General features: G+C 52.6%; 1 protein-coding gene across 9 annotated transcripts in view; it reads right to left on the bottom strand.

The window, feature by feature from the left end:
• Shank2 (SH3 and multiple ankyrin repeat domains 2) overlaps window positions 1–21,699 on the bottom strand; it is a 609,914-nt gene that overhangs the window by 445,058 nt on the left and 143,157 nt on the right. For all 9 annotated transcript variants that reach the window (XM_045152632.1, XM_045152644.1, XM_045152648.1 and 6 more), the window contains exons 7-9: window positions 16,937–17,088; window positions 15,291–15,458; window positions 2,071–2,187 (exon numbers count right to left, since the gene is read on the bottom strand). In XM_045152632.1, the coding sequence (XP_045008567.1) occupies window positions 2,071–2,187; window positions 15,291–15,458; window positions 16,937–17,088 (437 nt within the window). The remainder of the gene's footprint in view (window positions 1–2,070; window positions 2,188–15,290; window positions 15,459–16,936; window positions 17,089–21,699) is intronic.

Raw genomic sequence — 21,699 nt, 5'->3', positions numbered from 1 at the left:
GGATTCATGCAGCACCAAGGACTTAAAAGTGTTTATTTACTGGTCCTGGATGGAAAAGGCTGGCTGACATCTATTCACACTTACAGCCTATGGGTTAGGGCTCTCCTGGGAGCTCTGACCAGCTGGGAAGCCAGCAAATGACCAGGATAGCCATGGAGTCTGTGGAGGTACCCCCAGAAAAGCCAGCCCCAGAAACAGCTGAGTATACAGACTATCAGAACGCTTTAACCTTTCCTAATAAAATCCTCTACCCACACAGTAAAACCTGTGTTTACAGTTATTCTGAGTGACAGAAACCATGATTTCCTATCTTTGCCACGATAGAAGATGCTTCAAGGAAGGTGGGGGGAGCTGGCTCAGTTGGGAAAGTGCTTGCTGCACAAGCATGAGGAGCCGAGTTTGGATCCCAGGCACCCATGTAGAAGCTGGGTGTGTTCGTGTATGCCACTGAAGGGTCTCTGGGAGGGTCCCCATTGAGTCATTTGCCTCAAACTTCCATTTACTGGCCATTCCCCACAAGGATCAGAAATGGGCAGGGGCAGGAATTTGCATGCCTTGGTCACAACAGCCAAGGTGGAGTAACACACGTGTCCACCCAAAGCGAAAAACGAGCAGGTATGGCCTTCCCTGTGGTGGCACAGGAGTCAGCCTCGGAAGGAAGGGCATCGGAGGCTCTGTACTGCCCATGAGGCCTTGAGGACGCAGCGCTGAGTGCAGGAAGCTAGGCACAGAAGGAAGCCCCCTGCAGGACCTCGCTTCCAGAAGGGCCCAGACTCACAAATGCCGAGAGCAGGTTGGGGAACCAGGGCTTGGAAAGCGGGTGTCAGTATTTCAAGGGGACAGAGCTTCCATCTGGGAAGACGTGAAGTTCTGGAGGCAGACAGAGGGGATGGTTGTACAACATCAAGTCAGAGAAATGCCCAAGAACCGAGTCCCTCAAACGGAAACAGAGACGCTCTGTCGTGTATGCAACCACAACCGAGCGAGGAAGCACGTAGGGTGACACGGACGAAGGACGACAAGACTGGGCAGAGCTGTCGCTCCGCTTGCAGGTAAGAGAAGGGTAACAAAGAAACCAGGCCCAGATGATTCTCTAAAACACAGTTTCTGTTGTACAAGCTCCACCAGGGAGACAGCGTGACCCTGAGTCTCCCTCCTGTCTCTGCAGCTGCACCCTGCTTGTATGCTGTCTGGTCAGTGCAGACATTGGCACAAACACCCTGAACACACAGCTTCTGTTCCACATTTGTCCTTCCTTCCTTCCTCCCTCCCTCTCTCCCTCCTTTCTTCCTTCCTTCTTTCCTTCCTTCCTTCCTTCCTTCCTTCCTTCCTTCCTTCCTTCCTTCCTTTCTTTCTTTCTTTCTTTCTTTCTTTCTTTTTTTGAGGTAGGGTCTCACTTTAGCTCAGGCTGACCTGGAATTCACTCTGTGGTCTCAGGCTGGCCTCGAACTCATAGCAATCCTCCTACCTCTGCCTCCCAAGTGCTGGGATTAAAGGTGTGCACCACCACGCCCAGCTCACATTTGAATTTTCTTATCATTGATTTATTGCTAAGAACTTTCCTGCTTGTGCCCCCAAAATCATATCACCTTAGAAACTTGTAACCCACTAATAGTATAACGAATTCAAGACGATGTCAGACTGCTTGCCATACTGTGTATAAAACCCCAGAGCCACCAGAGCTCAGTGTTCAGACTTCAGAAGTTATTCCCCTGAGTCTATGTCAACAGGGAAAAAAATTTCTGATGCTCCACTCTGCATCTCTGGCGCCATCTCTGTGTGACTCAAGGTTCCTGTAACAAGCTGAGGGGAACGGGAGACCCTGGCTTCTGAGTTTTCCTGACGACAGGGAGCATACGGCTTTGGATGGCACTGGAGAGATGAGGCCACGGTCCCTGGTCCACTCGGGGCCACTCTCAGTTTCACCGGCCATAACTTTCTCCTCTCTCTGTCAAGTGCGCTGTTCCCACAGAGGCAACAGGTGAGGTTCACCTGAGACACTGCAGCCAGGCCCTCCATTCCATACCCAGCGCGTCCCAGGGCTAGGGTGGGGATGTGCACGCCACTCACCTGGTTGTAGAGGGCACAGATGTGCAGGGCTGTGTTCCCCGAGGCATTCTGGGCGCCCATGTCTGCGCCGTAGAACAGCAGGTGTTCCAGGTGTTGCACGTGTCCGTACCTGCAGGCCTGAGACACAGAGGCTGCGCTGAGAGCCTGTCACACTGCGAGTCCACGCCCCAATACCCTGCCACTTCTCCACAGCAATGCCATGGCCTCGGTGGACCACAGACCACTCAGCCTTGTAGACTGAGGCCCAGACACAGCAGCACCCCTGCTCCCCAAAGCTCAGGAACGCCCCCGAGTCCCAGCTGTGGGCTGAGAGAAGGAACCTGTGTGTGGATGAGGGTCTTGGAAGGTACCGCAAGGTTCTTTCCATGCAGATCCAGCGACCCTGTGAGACTCAGGACTTTCCCTGATCTGGAGGCACAGCCAGGGTGTTCAGCCCTGCTTTGGTGATCCGAGCTCCCAGGCAGGGAGGCAGCATGCCACGGACACAGGGGCACTCATATCTCTACCCATGTGTCATGTGCAGGAGGGCCCACACTTGCCCTTGCCAATGCAAGCATGGCCCCTACAGTGCCCTTAGACATGATCTGGACTGTGCATAGGGGGCAGGAGCCAGGACAGGGGCCCCCAGCATGCTTCTGAGCCTTCCTAGAGAATCTCACAGGTGGTTTTAGCCCACCGAATTTGGGCCAAACAGAACTGGGTCTGAGTCTAGACTTGGTGTGACTGAGGCCTTCACGCTCAAGCCTACGCATGATCTTACCTATGTGTGAGCCTCTCCCCCCCCCCCCCCCGCGTAGGTTTGCGTGAGTCCCGCGGGACAAGGACACCAAAGGGCTTCACACAATGTGGGGCTCACAAAGTGGGTGCAGCACCCTCATCTCAGATCCAGGACTCAGGAAAGTCCCTGTGCATGTGCCAGGGTACCCCCGTGGGTGCATGCTGTGCTAGGGAAAGCAGACTCACAGAGGGGTGCCTAGGGGCTCTGACCTCGCACTTCCCACCCCAGAGGGAAGCGGGCCAGCCACACCCTGCAAGGGGCAGCGCCCACGCGGGTGACAGCATCACTCCAGCACGAGTGTCTGTGTTTCTGATCACTGTGACACACCTCACCTCAGTGCAGTCTATGAGGACAAACTCCACCCTGACAGCTAACACCGAGCAAAGGGGACAAGGAAAAGGCTGACACAGTTGTCGGACCAGATTTGAAAGCACTCAGTAGACACCCATTTCTAACTGCTATGCTTCCCACGAAAACTTTCACCCTTCCTGAGCTCTGATTCTCCCCTCGATACTCCGCTCTGCCTGCCACCCGTGGCTCCTCTCACCAGCCGCACACCCGCCACATCCCAGGGGTCACCAGCTCAGCTCTCGTTAGTCTACAGAGCGCAGCTGTGGCCCTGATCCTGATATGGGCCCCAGCCACGTAACCAGCAGCTCCATCAGCCCAGGCAAGGCCAAGGACCTCAGAGCACACTGGACCCAGGGAGCCCTTGAGGCTGGGACGTTTGCCAGAATAGCTGGAAAGCAATGTTCTCTCTTTACAGCTGTGAGGCTGCCACATGGAAATGGACTAGGTGTAGAATGGAGGAAAGAGGGCTGGAGAGATGGCTTAGCGGTTAAGCGCTTGCCTGTGAAGCCTAAGGACCCCAGTTCGAGGCTCGGTTCCCCAGGTGCCAGATGCACAAGGGGGCGCACGCATCTGGAGTTTGTTTGCAGAGGCTGGAAGCCCTGGCGCGCCCATTCTCTCTCTCCCTCTATCTGTCTTTCTCTCTGCGTCTGTCACTCTCAAATAAATAAATTAATTAAAAAAAAAGAAGGGAGGAAAGAGAAGAGAAGAAGGAGGGACAAGGAGTCAGAGGGATGACAAGGAGTTAGAGGGACATACAGACTAAGCCATAAGGAAGGGCCTTCGATGCTCCACCATTTCCACCCCACCCCAGGACTTTTTAGAGACATTAAAACAAGGCCTAATTTGCTCCCCCCCCCCACCTTCAACCAGTTTGAGCTGGGAATTTTGTTCCTTAAATTGAAGAAACAATTTGGCTAATCAGCTCTCTGCAAAGGGCTTTGGGGAGGCAGCACTTTTTAACAGCTTAATTTAATTGCTTTGTAGTCAATAAAGAAGAGAACTTGGTTACCACAGGCATGTTCAACAATTAATACAAGCTCATTAGTCCTCTTCCCCCAGTTAAGTTGAATTTATGAGGACTGAAGTGACAACCTTGGGATCGTGTCACCGTTTCCTCACCAAGGGTCAAAATATGATGGGTACTAAGAGAGAAAACAGAGGTACTGTCTGAGCAGGTGGGTACTAGAGCGAGCATCCCCAAGAGCCCCTCTCTGCGCTCTTCCACTGTTTGTGTGCTTACTGTTTAGCAACAAATACAACCAAAAACTGCAGGAAAATGCCGAAACACAAGCCAATTAAAAAACCGTAACTCAGCCGGGCATGGTGGCACATGCTTTTAATCCCAGCACTCGGGAGGCAGAGGTAGGAGGACCGCCGTGAGTTCGAGGCCACCCTGAGACTCCACAGTGAATTCCATTTCAGCCTGGACCAGAGTGAAACCCTACCTTGAAAAAATAAAAATAAAAATAAATAAATAAAATCACCATAACTCAAAGGCACTTCCTTCCGTTAGCACTTCCAAAGGCCTTTGCTAACCTCCTCTTCTCAACCTAGGACTGTTAAGGCAGAGAGGGAGACGTAGTGGTGGGTAGGCAGGGCAAAGGGGTCCAGCAAGCTGTGGCTGGGTGGGTCAGCCAGGAGTCCAGAGGGCAGGAACACAGACGAGGAACTTTTGACTCAAGAACAGCAACTAGATCACAGCCTACAGAAAGCCTGTGGTGGGTGCTTGGGATAGGCTATCAGCATGAGCACCCAGCTCTTTTTTCCCCTTTGTTTGCTTACTGTGGATTTTTAAGTATAGGCTCTTGCTATCTCACTACATGGCCCTAGCTGGCCTAGAACGCTCTATGTACGTGTACCAAGCTGGCCTTGAGCTCATCGTACAGATCAGGTTGGTCTCAAACTTAGGTATACAGCTGAACTCACAGTTATCGGTGAAAAGAAAAATTAAGACATAAGTATGCCAGCTGATCCTCTGTGTCCACACACTCCAGAAATTTAGAGTGTTCCATGGATCAAAAATATTCAGGAAAAGCCAGGGCAGGTGGTGTATGCGTTTAATCCCAGCACTCAGAAGGCAGAAATAAGAGGATCATGGTGAGTTTGAGTGAGACCCTACCTTGAAAAAAAAACAACAAAAAAAAAATTCAGGGGCTGGGGAAATGGCTTAGCGGTTAAGGCGACTGCCTGTGAAACCTGAGGACCCTGGTTCGAGTCCCCAGGACCCACATACGCCAGATGCACAAAGGGGCCTGTGTGTCTGGAGTTCATTTGCATTTCTGGAGACCCTGATGTGCCCATTCTCTCTCTCTCTCTCAGTCTGCCTCTTTCTCTCTCTGTCTGTTGCTCTCAAATAAATAAAAATAAACCAAATTTTTTTTTTAATTCAGGAAAAACCACATCTGTGTAGGTTTGTTTTTCCTTGCCAACATCCCTTGAACAATAGAGTTAACAATTATTCACATACTGTGTACTCGTGTAGGATATTAGAAATAACACACATGTGGTAAAGTGTCCAGGAGAAAGTGCAGACACAACACTTTTATTTGATTTATTTTTGTTTTTTAATATTATTCATTTATACATGTGTATATATATTTATTAGTGCATGTACTTATTTATCTATGTGTATGTCCTGGAGAGAGGTAGGGAGACATACCAGGGGCCTGGCCACTGTGAACGTATGCCACTTTTTGTGTCTGGCTTTACATGGGTTCTAGGGAATTGAACCCAGGCTGCCAGACTTTGCAAGTAAGTACCTCTAGCTATTGAGCCATCTCCCCAGCCCATATTTATTTGTTTTGCGACAAGGTCTCACTCTGTAGCCCAAGCTGGCCTGGAACTCATGATGCAGCCTAGGTTGGCCTTGAACTCACAGCAATCTTCCTACCTCAGTCTCCTGGGTTCTGGGACTACCCTTCGCCTGGCTGTACCTCATCATGTTCTGTGAGAAAGTTGAACCTCACAGATTGCGTCTCATGATGGGTGCCTGTGTGTGTGTTTGTGTGTGCGTACACATCTCTAATGCCGGCTTAAGAAGGTGAGCAGCCTGACACCTCACACCCTCACCTGGGTTCATGGAGCCACGGCTCCTACAGAAACCAGTGTCGAGGAGGAAGAGCCTGGGAGAGCTTATGTCTGCAAAGATGGGTGGGAACATGCCCCAGGGACCAGAGGACCATTCCAAAAGGGCACCCACCAGCCTAAAGAGGATGATACCCAATGCCTGGTATGACTCAATCTCTATGAGGGGAAATAGAAGGCTACACGATTGCCTTGTTATAAGCAAAAAATAAACAGATGAGCAGAACAAGAAGAGTCTTCCTTCCGACAGGAAGCCAACCAACAGATGTAGGGGCCATGATAGGATTAGAAGATCTCCACTTAACAAGAGTGATAGGCAGGAAGTGTGAGCGCCGCTAAGTCTAGCAGGGGCTGAGTGAGCGAGTGACATGGTCTCTGAGGTCACCCCCAAGATCTGTTCATTCAAACAGGGCAAGGTGACAACACTGGAAGCCTGGCAGACATCACCAGGAGGGGCATCACGAGTCACAAGAAAGTGATCGCCACAGGCCACCTCACAGGGCACAGCCTGATTCGCACGCGGGGTGTCTTCACACGGATGCAGGAGACGAACCCCACAGAAAGCCAATCCAGAAAACGACTGCCCCGGAGTTTCCAGGAGGTCTGGGCAAAAGAACCACGGGTCTCTTCCACAGCAGGGGTACAGGGAAGGATGTGAGATGGAGCCTCTGGTCATCAGGAACATTGCTGGGACAAGTGGCAAAACCCAAACGTGGTCTGGGAGGGAAGGGCACCAGGAATTCTCTGAATTATTGCTGCCCCGCCCTCGTCACCAGCTTTGAAAATGGAGTCCTTCACCCACTTGCAACAGAGATGCTGAACGCGACCCAGGGGTGAGCAGAACTGTGGACCCCATGAAAGGCCCAAGAATTCAGAAGCCCAGAAATACTATCACGCTCCAAAGGGAGCTTAAGTGGGCCCCTGCATACCTCAAACTCCAGGCTTTACTCTCTGTTGGAAGCAAGTAAAGAATCCCTCTTCTCATTATATCAGAGCCCGCTTCTAATATAAAACTAGGTAAAAAGGGCATGAGATAGCCCTCAAGGATGGGAAATGAGTAATGAAGTGAACCACTTATTTTGTTTCTGTAAATAGCCTGCACCATAAGCCTTAATAGCCCACACTGTAAGCCTTAGTAGCCCGCACCATAAGCTGTAGCAGCCTGCCTCAGACCACCAAGGTCATAGGAGGCTGGTACCACACTCTGCTACTCCCACCCAAGGACCTGCACAAATGCTGACCACCAAGGTCATAAGAGACTGATTGGTCCACGAGGGGCTTGAACAAATTAAACTAATTGGCTTAGAAACTATGGTGTGGCACAAACTGACTGGCTCGCACCCTGCGGGCTCCTGATGTTAAAAAAATGATTGGTCTAATGCACAGGCTTTGTTAGAAACCCTATAAAAACTGCCCCGTTCCTGCATTCGGGGCTCTGCAGTCCTCTACCCCTGTGAGGTGTACGACTGTGGGCCCCAGCGCGCTTGGAATAAAATCCTCTTGCAGTTTGCATCAAGACCGCTTCTCGTGAGTGATTTGGGGTGTCACCATATCCGGGCAGAGCGTGGGGGTCCCCATCTTGGGGTTCCTTCACCCGCAGGCTATGAAGGGCAGTTTCTGGCCACTGGCCACAGCTTCAGGAGGCAACAGAAAGTCTTCTCTGCCTCTTACGCCCTCTCGTCTTCCCTCTTCCTGGTAGCATGATATCGGGCGGGGGCTCATCCACGTTCACTGTCTCTGATTCTTCCAGGGGAGGCTTGGGCTTTATGTATGTGGTTGAGGTTCCACTTGACCTCGGGGTTCACCCTGGCTTTGTGCTCACCAGCCCAGGCCTTCCCCTACCCCAAGGCTGGGTGTAAGGAGGGAGGAAAGCACATTCCTCCAAGCGCCACACTGCCACCTGCTGGACTAATGACGCAAACCTCCACGCTGACGCTACCGGGAGGGAGCAGCGCCCCCTAGGGAGTGTAGTGCAGCACACACAGGCAGAGCCCGCTGTTGCAGGGGAGCAGTGAGCCTGGTGTTGGGGCTTTTTAGGCATGCCAGGCAAGTAAGTCCTCACACACAGAGCTGGATCCCCAGCGCCCCTGCCAACAGAATTTTAACTTCACTTGGGCCTTTCTCCCACAGTGCGTGATTATATTCTGGCTGGAGATGTCCCAGCCTCACGGGATAGAAGAGTCATGTGGTGCCAGCTCTGACTCTGTCAGGAAGCAGCTTCCCGTTGGTAGAGACAGCTCATGTACACAACATGTGCTCTTTGGCCAGAGGCCCCAGCCGCTCCATAACTTTCCTTGTGCCCAGAGGTTTTCCAAGGCTGGCCGTCGCCTGTCTTTTCACCACCCGATATCAGGGTCAGCAAGGCCCTGGGCATGGCGAGGAGTTGGGGATCCTGGCCAGTGAGACAGTTACGCTCTAAACCTGAGCGTGGCTGGTTCTGTTCTGATCAGTGCTGAGGGCTAAACACCACTTCCCAAACTTACCTGCAGATACACCAGCCCCAGGCTGTCTTAGTGTGACTTCATGTGAACAGGGGACTTTAAAGAGGTTATTAAGGCACGATAAGGACACTACCATCGTCTTCACCCCACAGGGTTGGGGTCCTTATAAAAAGAGCAGATCGGGACACAGGTGTACACAGAGCAACTACACGAGACACAGGGAGAAGGCATGGTCTGGCCCCAAAGATGTGCTTTGCAGGAAGTCTGTCTGCCTGCTGTAAGCAGGACCCCTCTGGTAGAGCTGTGGGATTCCCTGGTCTGGGCTCATGGGTCTCACCTGCTGGCCCTGCTGGCATCTGTAATGCTGAAACCCAGGGCAGCTCTGGGCACAGAGTTACCTCTGCACAACTCAACTTGGTGGTCACTGCAGAACCTAGACATGCAGGTCACCTCAGTGCCTGGCCACTGTGGCCACTGCAGCAGCCGGCATGTGGCAGGTACCTCAGGGCGCTAGCAAACCCCAAGAGAAAGGAGGAAGGCCACAGCGCCCCAGTCCCATGACAGTGCACACACTGGGCCTCAGCCCTTAAAGGGCGGCATGCATGAAGCAGGCTTCTGGCCAGAGGCTCAGATGGAGTCCAGGCCTTAGGGACAGACAAGGCAGGTGCACGTGGGGACAGTTCTCACTAGGGAAAGTCCTGTGGCTAGGAGGCCTGTCCCCTTCCTGTACAGGTTCCGAGCTGGAGGTCAACTGAGTGCACTCCTTGGGTGGGCAGGGAGGAGGAACAAGAGGAAGAAGAGAGGGAAGAAGGAGATGAAGCAAGAGGGAGGTAGAGGAAGAGAGAGGAGAGGTAAGAAGAGGGAGGATGAAGGGGAGGAGGGAGAAGAGGGGAGAAGGAGAAGCAGAGAACAGTGGGTGCTCAGCCATCTCTTTCCTTTTTATAAAGTCCAGGACCCGAGCCCCTGCATGATGCCTACCACAGCTTAAGGGTGGATCTCCTCACTTCAATTAACCTAACCAAGGTAATCCTCCACAGATATTCTCAGAGGCTAACCTAACCTAGGTAATCCCTTGTGGGTGATTCTAGGACCTGCCCAGCTGACAATTAATATACACTATTAAAGTGAGCGACCTTGGCAATGAAAAATAGGAAATGGAAACGCCGAAGTCCCACCCAATGCAAGGGCATCCGGTTTCTGTGACATGCTTCTTTTGGCTTCTTCGTAGTTCCCAGATGCCCATGCTGAGTGTGCATTTATTTTTAGAGTGAGCCAAGGAACGAGGAACACTTGAACGACGGATTCTGAAGGTGCAAATGTGCAGATCATGAATTCAAAGAGAAGCTTGTTCCTCCTCAGCTACGGGGCACAAGGCACCTGCCTGCCCGCAGCGTGGATCAGAAATGCCCTCTGTGCTGCGAACCTGGCTTCAGATCAGCCCAAGAGGCAGATCTCAAGAACCCAAAGAGCTGGCTGGGCACCTCCCATGTCTGCTGCCAGGACTGGTGTGGATCAGGGCCTCTGTCAGGATAAAGGAGCTGTCTGGGTGCCCAGGTGCTACGAAGAGCACCAGAAATGCCCACAAATGCCAAACCCAAGAAGCTGGTACTCTTAGGGCTTCTCTAAGAGGGCAAGGGCAGAAGGAGCCCATGCCAAACCCACCTGCCCCTGTATTTCCTTCCATCCCAAACACACTGGCCGAAGAAGAGTGGTTTCTGTCAGAAAGACCCCCAAGTGGGGAGAAGGATCAGAAATGACATGAGGCGGCAGTGAACGCAGCTCAGCCAACTGCTCTGTCTGGGGTCTTGGGCAACTTACTCACCCTCTCGGGGCCTGCCTACTCCTCTGTGAACAGGGCCAAGCTGTGTTCCAGTGGGGCTGCATTTGTCTGGGTAAGCGTGAGCGGTGACGAGAAGGGTGGCTTTAGAGATGGACCTGTTCACTATTCCTCATCACTCCCTTGAGCGCACACAGCAGCAGTCTGAAAGCCTCTCTATGCCAACTCTGAAGCTCTCCAAGTACACATCAAGGCATCCCATGGCTGGTCTGAAACTCACCACTAGAGGGCAGTACACTCCCTGAAGCGGAGCTCTGGTGCTGGCGCTCTCTCTCCCTCCCCCCCCCCCTGTGTGTGTGTGTGTGCATGCTGTCTTGTGTTGGATAGTTCACGACTCAAGAGGCAGCGTTTAGCACCTTCAAGGTCCCCAGGGGCAGACCTATTAGTCATGGCTCAGATCAGTGCCCACGTTCAGCAGCTGCTTGGCAGACACCATGTGGTACTTGGGCTCCAGAGCTCCCAACCTGGCCGGCTGGTGGTCCTGGTGGAGGGAGGGCATCAGGAATGCCCTGTGCCTGCCACTGGCCTTGAATCACCCTCGTCTGCTTTTTTGGTTTTTGTTTGTTTGTTTGTGTGTTTTTTTTGGTTTTTCGAGGTAGGGTCTCACTGTAGCCCAGGCTGACCTGGAATTCATTATGGAGTCTCAGGGCGGCCTCGAACTCAAGGCGATCCTCCTACCTCTGCCTCCCAAGTGCTGGGATTAAAGGCGTGTGTCACCACGCCCGGCTTTCCTCATCTGCTTTTCCAATCGAGCTCCTAAGAGCAAGAGCATTGCATCCTGGACTCTGCCCACTTCCACACAGGGCAACTCAAAGACTGCAACACCCCTCGGCAAGAGGGTCTGGATTCACCAGTGAAGCCGTCTTTCCAGACTTAGCAGGAGCCAAAGGCCACACGGAGAGGACAGGTTTAGTTGCGGCACTGCCACATGACAGCCAAGGGCAGCTGCCCACGTGATGGGTGACCTCCCCCTACTCCAGGGCCAAATGGTCCTTGTGCGAGCCCAGAAGTACCGCTGCCTGAGGTCGCAAAGCACATACACACCTGGTTTCCAAACATGTTTGCACACTTTCAGTCACGTGCCAGTGCATGTGTATGTGAGTGCTTTTAAAAATATCCACTTGTCTCCTGCCTGGCTTCTCCCACGGGAACCTGGGATGCACGTGCCGGGAAGTTTCTGTTTGCAGCTACGTCCTGGCATCCAGGACACAGCGCATGGCAAGGCGTTCACTCAGTCACTCATGCCCACTTAGTGGTATCCATGGCTGCATGAGCAGCCATCCACCCTCTCCAAAGCTGTGGAATGACTGAGCGGGGCAGACCCGAGCAATTGGCTGAGGCCTGGCTCACAGGAGGGAGAGGAAGCCAAGAAGAGAAGGGGGGGAGGAGAATCAGAGAGGGCACAGGGGAAGGAGCACTGGAGAGCTGCCACAGAGAGGTCTGTGGTGGGAAGAACTGACAGTGAGAAGAAAGCTGTGGGGGGGGGGCTGGGAGAGCCATGGGGAGAGAGCCCCCAGCCGATCATGCCCTACCCTACACTCCGAGAGAGCTGCTCAGGGCTCGTGCGTGGGCAGTCTCTTGTCACTGCAGTGTGACCACAGACACATGAACCACTTTGCATCTAGCTCTCCCTCCCTCTCTCTCTCTCTCTCTCTCTCTCTCTCTCTCTCTCTCTCTCTCTCTTTTTGTGGGAGCTGGCGAACTGAACCTGGGCTGGAAGGCTTTTCAAGCAAGTGCTTTTAACCACTGAACCACATCCCTAGTCACTAGACAATTTCTCTTGTCATTATTGCTGACATAATAGGCATTTGCACAGCAGTTTCATTTTACAAGGTATTAATAATACACACCTGTAAATACAGTACTTGGAGACTGAGGCAGGAGGATTTCTAAGGGTTTTAAGGCTAGCCTGAGCTACATCATGAGTTATCAGCCAGCCTGGACTAGTCTATCTCAAAAAAAAAAAAAGTCATCTAGAGATGATTTAAGGTATCTGGGGGACATGGGTAGGTTATGTGTGAATGTTATGCTGTGTTACAGAAGGGATTTGAGGACTATGGTTTTTGGTATCCGCAAGAGGTCCTGGACCCCGTCCCCTGAGGGTCCTGAAAGACTTTGAGGGAAATGTATATGTGGGAGAGGGCAGACAGAGAACTTTAAAGAATTTAAAAAATTGAATTTATAGCATTTCTGTGGAGGGAGGCACATGCACACATGTGCATATGTGTACCCATGTATGTGGAGGGCAGAGGTGGATGTCAGATGTCTTCCCTGATCACCCTGCACCTTACTTACGGAGGTAGGGTCTCACTGGAACCCAGAGCTCATTGATTCAGCTACTCGAGCCAGCCAGCTCGTCCTGAGGACCTATCCTCATGCTCTAGTCCTGGGAGTGCTGGCGGGCTATCGTCCCTACGCGACGTTGGTTTGGGTGCTGGAAATCCAAATCCAACACCTCATACTAGCGTGGTATGAGCACTTTATCCACTGAGCCCGTTCTCCCACCCAGAATCTACAGTATTTCTAAGAAGGGGTTCTTGCAGTCATGGGGGCTGGAATCAGAACTCTGCAGAATAGCTGGAGGCCCCTGGGGAGGCTGATGTTGTATCTGGAGTCTGAGGACATCTGGGGCAAAGCCACTTCCTCCTGAAGGACCCCCCCCAACCCCAGGTTTCCCTTTAAGGCTTTCAGATGGCTGGACAAGGCACCCACCCCGCTATGGAGGGACACAGTTCTCTTTAAAGTCTATTGCTTTAATGGTCATCCCATCTTACAAAACACCTCCATATCAACACCGAGAGTATTTCAGAATCAAGTATCTGGTACCAGAGCCTGGCACAACATGACCCAACATTAACTGCCACGAGGGAGAGCCTTTTTTCTTCTTCATGGAGAAAAGCCCCAGAGTGGCCACTGACCTCATGCTGAGGACACAGTCACACTGGTCATGACACTTGCTGCTCCATGCCCTCCTGCCTGGTGTGGGCTTGGGGTTCTGGGAGCAGTGTCACAGAGCCCCCACTCACACCATAAAGGAATGAGGACTCCTCCAGGCCGTGGGGGCTCTGCAATCCCAAACCGAGCCCACAAGGAAAAAATCCAGGTTAGGGTTTATCATGGTTTCAATAAGATGACCCCCATAAACTCAGCGGTGGAGACTTGCTGAAGGAGATGTGTTGCTGGGAGTGGGGTTTTGAGACTGTAAAATGAAACTCCTCCCAGGGCTGCGGAAAATGGCTTAGTGGTTAAGACATTTGCCTACAAAGCCTAAGCACCCTGGTTCGATTCTCCAGGACCCACATAAGCCAGATGCACATGGGGGCCGCACACATTTGGAGTTCATTTGCAGTGGCTGGAGACCCTGGCGTGCTCATTCTCTCTTTCTCTCTGCCTCTTTCTCTCTCTCAAATAAATAATATTAAAGAAACCGTCCCCCCAACAGTGGTTCTTCGTCAGGTGTTTTATCCCAACCACGTGAAGGTAACCACAACAAGGTGTGTCCTGCACGCTCACTGCCTGCTCTGTTACAGGTGTAAAGTCTTTGGGTCACGGTGGGAAAGCACACACCCCTCTGTTGTGGTTTAATTCGGGTGTCTCCCACAAACTTATGTCTTCTGAATGCTAGGTCCCCAGCTCGTGGCAATTTGGCAATTGGAGCCTCTTGGAGGCGGTGTATTGTTGGAGGCAGGCTGATGGGTGTTACAGCCAGCTTCCTCTTGCCAGCGTTTGGCACCCTCTCCTGTTCCCATTGTCTACCTGATGTTGTCCAGGAGGTGATGTCCACCCTCTGCTCATGCTGTTGTTTTCCCCTGCCATCATGGGGCCTCCCCTCAAGTCCGTAAGCCAAAATAAACCCTTTCCTCCCATAAACTGCTTTTGGTTGGGTTCTTTGTGCAGCAACTCAAAGCTGACTGCAACACCCTTCCTTCAGGAGGAGGGACAGCTGTGTGTGTGTGGGGGGGGGAAACAGGGCATTGGGATAAAGGTGTGGGGAGAATGGCACCCAGTTCTCTCCCAGACATCTCCTGCCTGCCCAGACCCTTTCTCCACCCAGAGTGGAGACCCTCACCTCTGGGCCATGACCTCAGCTCTAGCAGGCTCAGCGTCCCTTCCCACTGCCCTGGAGACATCCCTGCCAGTCTTGCTCCATAGCTCCCTGGAGCAGAGTCTTCTTGTCTTTCAGCCCAAGGGTGGTAACTGCTCTGACTGCTGCTGGTCTGTGGACTTCAGCCTTGGGCATGGGCCACTACTGCGCCTGACCAATCCGGTGAAGTCCCTGAACTGTTAAGCCCATAGGTGCCATCCCACCTAGCCCCACAAGTTACAAGGTAAGCTCTGTTACCCCTGAGCCTTGTGCAAGGAGATAAGGCGCCCGCCCTGGGGCAGCTGGGTACAGAAAACACTTGGGCCCTCCTCTGCCATGTCTCCGGGATGGCAGGGCCTGGAGGACTCAGGGTTCCTGGGAAGTGGCACACATCCCCTACTCCAGAGGATGGCTGCCGTGCAGACATGCAGCGGTTTAGTTATCCAGTTTCTCCTGCCAGGTCAGAGGTGTTTCTCTGTAGGCAAATGTAAATCCTGAGGATTCATCCAAACTCACTAGGAATCTGGAGTAGGTCAAACAAAATGCCTGAAGATGGGATCTGACCTGCTGCTGGCTGCCTGTATTCTGGGCATGAGGGGTGAAGGGATGTCAGTGGCAAGTGCAACGGGTGAAGGTGACCGGTACCTGGTGTATCTCATGCCAGCCGTTCTCATCCTTGCAGCACACAGAGGCATGCTCATGAAGGAGGAGCTCACAGCAGTAAGGGTCACCCCCAACGATGGCCGTATGATACAGCGGCGTGAGGCCATAGCTGTCCTTATAATCTGGGGAGGCGCCAAGCTCTAGCAGGGTCTAGAGAGAAAAATGCAAGGTTATTGCTGGTCTCGTGACAACTTTTGCGTGGAATGAACTGAAGACCCACATGGGCCACTCTCCTTTCGGCCAAGGTGAGCCATGCCCTGGGCTCCCCAAAGCTTTCCCCATCCATAGCCTCGAGGGGTCTTAAGCATTGTTGTGACATTTCTAGACCAAAAGAGGAAGACAGTACTCGAGGACACAGGACAAATTCTATCGTCAACTTGATTGGATTAGGAATCAAGAGACACAGCTCTTGGGCAGGTCTGCGAGGTGGATTCCAGGAAGAGTGACATGTGGGAGGAAGTCCTGCCTCTAGGGGAGGCGGCCCTTCTAGGGGCTGGTGCACTGTCTAAAAAGAGGCTCTCAGAGAATGACGTGGGCTTTTCACTTGCTGCCCTTGCTACCTGCTGTGGGTGCTGGTCACCCAGCTGCCCTCACTGTCCACTCTGACATGCATCTACCCCGTTCGACTACCCACTGTGGACACTGTATCCGAGTTTCGTCAGCCTCCGCAAGTGGACTGAAGACCAGCAGTGTTCCAGGTATCCCCCAGGCCTTCAGTGCCAGAGAGAACGACGGAGACTTCCAGCCCTGTGCACCGAGCAGCTACTGGGTTCCTCAAGGCTCAATCCTGCAGATAGCAACTGTTCAGCTGCCCAGATTGTGTTTTGTAAACTAATTCAATAAACGTTTTTAGAATCCATCATACCAGTGGTTCTGTTCCTCTACAGCACGCTGTCTAATATACCACCCTACATCCAAATGAGCAGATGGTCTGAAGATCCGGGTCTGCATAGCCTAGAACCCTCTGTCCCAGAAGGTAACGTGTGGACAGCACTGAAGAGACCTGTGGCATGTGACCTAACACACTGGACAGCAGGACTTCATGGAGTCAGAGGGCAGTGGACATCTGGAGCAGTGCTGGGCACCTGTGGGATCACTGGAGGTGGGTGAGGAGGTACCGCAGGTGAAGGGAGTTGGCCAAGACTGTGGGAAAAGCCTTCACCTCAGGTCAGCCTATAGCAAGGGACCCTGGTCTGCCTCACTGGGCTCTGATGGAGGAAAGGCACTGTGCCAACACTCTTTCTTCATGGTGTAGGGTATATGTCAACTGCCCCTTGGCAATGAGGGCAAGATGGGTGTGGAAGAAAAATACGTGTGAAATATAACCTGCCCACCTTCTAGAGACCCAATGGGGGACCATCAAGGCTATACTATTCCTGGGTGTGAAGCCTCCTCTAGGGTACGCATCAGTGGTTCAGCCCTTCAGAAGGCAAAAGATGGCTTTATGGACAGTGAACTCTAGAGGCAGCGAAATCACAGAGAAGGGACAGGAAAACCAGATAGCAGCCGCCCTTCCAAAGCTCGACTGGAAAGGGCTCGGGGGAGGGCCATTGTGGGACGCAGTGGAGGTAACTCAGGGAACCAGGTAAGGGAGGGTGTCACCCACACGAGGCCGACTCCTGACATACCTTCAGGGCCACCTGGTTCCTCGCCCGGGCAGCCTTGTGGAGGGCGGTCATCCCATCCCTGGCACGGAAGTCCAGGTGTGCCCCGCCGTTTCTGAGAGCTTTGATGAGCTCCATGGAGTCGTCCAGCTGGGCGGCCAGGGTCAGAGGTGTCTCTGAAGGAACCAAACACGCAGATTTCAGTCCCAGTGCTCAGGGAGGCTGCTGAGAGCCACGGGGCTCACTCGGTCTCATGCCACTGCCCGACGCAGCACACACAGGATGGAACCTGTGGGACTGACAGCTCCTCCTGCTGTGAGCCCGTGGCTGTGAGTCCCCACCGTCAGGCTGGCCTAGGGAAGCCTATCGTGACGATGACAGCGATGCATCAAGTCACATGCAATTCAAAAACAGTGGCAGCAACAGGGTATTCAGTTGTGGCACTTGGGGGCCACGAATCCACACGGCCCCTCACCTCTCGCTGAGGGAAGATTTCTGTGGCACAAGCATGCCTCACAATAGCAACGGGCTAGGGCACTAGCTAGGCATCCAAAAGGCACTGCATCAGAGGGTGCAGGCGCGGGTAAGAGTGCGCACACGTGCACTCCACCCAGTTGACCAGGAAGACCGTTACTCATCACCTCAACACAGGGCCAACACAATGTGGGACAGAGGCCCGGACGATGAAAAGGAGGGGTGTCTGCCTTTGTGCGTAACAAGGGTTGAGATGGGTTCTCACTCCTGCAAGTGTCCCCAGACCTGTCTGTAGCTGATGACATCGGTCTGGGTTATGGTACACCTTTCTGTCCACGCTCGGTCTTGCCTGCATGCCTGCCCCGGCCCCAGCCCCAGCCGAGCGGGTGCATTACCGTATTGCGTTCACTTTAGAGAGGAGGGCAGACTATCAGGACATCGCACAAGTTACCGTAACCTGCAAGCAATGACCCTCGAAAGTCACCAGGGTCCTTCAAGGCACACCTGGGAAGTGAGTGTTTATGGCTGCTCACTCCAGATCCATCGCCCTCAACCCTGAGGTAGCCAACATAACCCTTAGCTTGGACCTTTATTTGTGGTTTTTCGAGGTTGGGTTTCACTATAGCCCTGGCTGACCTGGAATTCACTATGTAGTCTCAGGGTGGCCTCGAACTCACGGTGATCCGCCTTCCTCTGCCTCCCAAGTTACTGGGATTAAAGGCGTGCGCCACCACGCCCGGCTTCAGACCATTTTTACTTCCTACCGGAGTGTTATCCTGTCCTGTGGGCCCCCTTTGCATCCCAGGTTGCTATGGTTGAGAATCTGTCCAGCTCCTGATGGAATGCATGTGTCCCTTTTCCCCACTACACATGACATCCCACAGGTGCCACCACAGTGACTCCCGAGGCCTGAGGGGTTTCTATGTTTTATCTTTGTGTGTGTTCGTGTGTCACAGCACCCAGTTGGTGGCAATTGGGAACTAAAACCTCCTTGAGGCGGTGTATTATTGGGGGCAGGCTTATGGTTATTATAGCCAGTTTCCCCTTGCCAGTGTTTGGCACACTCTCCTGTTCCTATTGTCCACCTGATGTTGGCCAGAAGGTGATGTCCACCCTCTGCTCATGGCATCATTTTCCCCTGTCATCATGGAGCTTCCCCTCAAGTCTGTAAGCCCAAATAAACCTTCCCTCCACCACAAGCTGCTCTTGGTCGGGTGTTTTCTACCAGCAATGCGAACCTGACTGCAACAAAGGGCCCTCATTTGGGGGTTGACATAAGCAACCCAGACAAGACCAGCCAATCAGCTGTGAGCCTAGTTTTATGGGGCATGCAGTTGGTGCAGCCAGTGGACACAGCACTCCTCCCATGAGCTGGGGACACAGGCATCTGAACCACAATGCCGTAAAAGTATTCCTTGGGGGCTGGAGAGATGGCTTAGCGGTTAAGCGCTTGCCTGTGAAGCCTAAGGACCCCGGTTCGAAGCTCACTTCCCCAGGTCCCACGTTAGCCAGATGCACAAGGGGGCGCACGCATCTGGAGTTTGTTTGCAGAGGCTGGAAGCCCTGGTGCGCCAATTCTCTCTCTCTCCCTCTATCTGTCTTTCTCTCTGTGTCTGTCGCTCTCAAATAAATAAATAAATAAAATTTAAAAAAAAGTATTCCTTGGGGCAGGGGACCTGGCTCAGTGGGTAAAGTGCTTGCCTTGCAAGTAGGAAGACCTGAGTTCAATCCCCAGATTGTAAAAATGTAGGTAAGATGGTGCATGTCTGTGACCTCAGCACCGGGGAGATGAAGGCAAGAGGATCCCTGGGGCTGGCCGGCCAGTCTCTCCAGTGAGACCCTGTGTCTCAGAAAGAAATGAACGGCATTCCCGAGGCACAACACGTGAGGCTGTCCTTTGGCCTGCACACACACTACATGCACACCACCAAACACGAGTTCCCACACACATATGAACACATGCACATTGTAAACACGTGTGCACGTGCAAAAAGATACTTTCAGGGGCTGGAGAGATGGCTTAGCGGTTAAGCGCTTGCCTGTGAAGCCTAAGGACCCCGGTTCGAGGCTCAGTTCCCCAGGACCCACGTTAGCCAGATGCACAAGGGGGCGCACGCATCTGGAGTTCGTTTGCAGAGGCTGGAAGCCCTGGCGCGCCCATTCTCTCTCTCCCTCTACCTGTCTTTCTCTCTGTATCTGTCGCTCTCAAATAACTAAAAATTAAAAAAAAAAAAAAAAGATACTTTCAGGTTTTTCTCCTAGTTATTTATTTATGAGAAGAAGGAGAGAGAAAGAGCATGGGTGTGCTCAGGCCTCTTTCCACTGCAAACACAATCCAGGCACACGCACCACTTTCTGCAGCTGGCTTTACCTGGGTACTAGGGAATTGAACCAGGGTCAACAGACTTCGCAAGCAAGCACCTTCAACCTCTGAGCCATCTCCCCAGCCCCATTTTTTCAGTTTTTATGTGTTGAAATTTTCTGAATCTTTAAAAAAAAATGTTTATTTACATAATTTATTTGAGAGAGAGAGAGTGAGTTATGGGCACACCAGGGCCTCCTGTTGCTGCAAACTAACTCCTGTCACATGCGCCACTTTGTGCATCTGGCTTTACGTGGGTGCTGGGAAAATCAAACTCAGGCCATCAGGCTTTGCAAGAAAACACCTTTAATCACTGAGCATTTCTCCAGCCTAATTCCCCGGGTTTTTGAAATACAATGAAACCTTAACCAGTGCACCCTCAGAAGGGAGCCTACCTCCAATTTGAACCAGTTAACCCTGAAAGCAAACAGCCCCAACCTAGACAATTCCCTGAAGCATCACAGTCCAGGGGATGACCAGGTTGTGCTTCAGGGGGTGCAGAGAGAGGGGAGAGAGGTGGGCGAAGCCCTGGCAAGCCAGCAGGAAAGCCCCAGCCAGTGACTCCCCTGCCCCTAGCACGGACAGCAGCAGACACGAGGGACGGCTGTGCGGCACAGAGCAGTGCGGGAGGGTTCCAGCTTCCACGCGCGAATTCCCGTACGCAGACACGTGCCAGGAACCAGACGCATGGAAACCCAGCAGCTGGGTGGGCAATTCCTGTGATAGCCAGCAACTGTGACAGTAAAAACCAGGGCCTTCTTCAACAGGCTGGGGGGCCTGTTTTCCTGGGAAATGTTAATTTAGGAGACTTAGGGATCCCCAGTGGAGCCTGCAATGTAAGAAAAGACGGCAGGTGTGTCACCGATGCAGAGAACGGCCCTGAAGGAGTGGGGACATGGAAAGAAGAGGGGATAAACAACATAGATTAGGCTCATAATTCAGCACTGATTAGGCTTATAACTCAGCATTGATTGGCTGCCACTGTCGTCTGGGCGTAGCAGCCACCACAGTCTTCATCAGAGGAGCTGTGATAACCAGAAGGAGACCCTTACCATTCAGTGTGTTGGAATGGCTGGGGAGGGCTGTCAGACCCTCACTTGAGATCTCGGACACTCCCTCCTGCAGCTCCCTGTCAGCTGTATATAACTCTGCCCCTGCCGTACATGATCTTGGGGGTGCCAGAGTCCATAGCGTGTGGGATGTTACTGAAGTGGGAGCTCCGTCCACGTAGTTACGTGTCAGTCATCGCCCATGCATGGGTGGACATGGCGCTGGGGCCACTTTGCAGTCACCATCCTGTAAGTAACCCCTTGCCTATGCTCTGTAAGTAATCCCATTAAACTCACTGGCTCCCCGAGCTGGACTTGGATGGAACTGTTAAGTTTGTCCTGTCGATGCCCTGCCTGGGGCAGGCAGACATCTGGTTCTGTCTCCCCAGGAAAACCTACTGCGACATACAGATTGAAGATAAGAACAATAAAAAATACAAACAAGTCGAAGCACCATAGAAGAGCGATCTTCAGGGCATTCCGTGTATCAGGGATCATAAACAAGACATACAGGTGATGTAAAGTCAACAAGAAGATGCGCGTGGGTTTGTGCAAATTCTATGCCCTGCTATGCCAAGGAACTTAATGTCCTGGGGGTTTAAGAAGCCATCTCCCACAGATGGGGAGAGACAAATGTATAAAATAAAACTTATGAGTCCATCAGGTACAGAAGAGACCGACTCAATCAGTGGTAGAGAGGCGGACAATCTCACACCAACAGACAGGTTCCCAATCATCTGTGTGCCCTGAAGTAGGCAGACATAACTCTCTACCCCTGAAGGGAGGGCTGGGTGAACTGAGCTCCTCCCAAAGGATGCCAGCATGGAAGGGAAAATTGTCCTGTGACTCACACTGAGGAAACATCCCTGGGGGTCAAGGTCAACGTCACGGTGGTCAGTTGG

This window comes from Jaculus jaculus, chromosome 1 (assembly GCF_020740685.1).
Source record: "Jaculus jaculus isolate mJacJac1 chromosome 1, mJacJac1.mat.Y.cur, whole genome shotgun sequence".
In the NCBI taxonomy this organism is placed as follows: Eukaryota; Metazoa; Chordata; class Mammalia; order Rodentia; family Dipodidae; genus Jaculus; species Jaculus jaculus.
The sequence above is the reverse complement of the archived record's forward strand: the minus strand, read 5'-3'. Positions and strand labels throughout refer to the sequence as shown.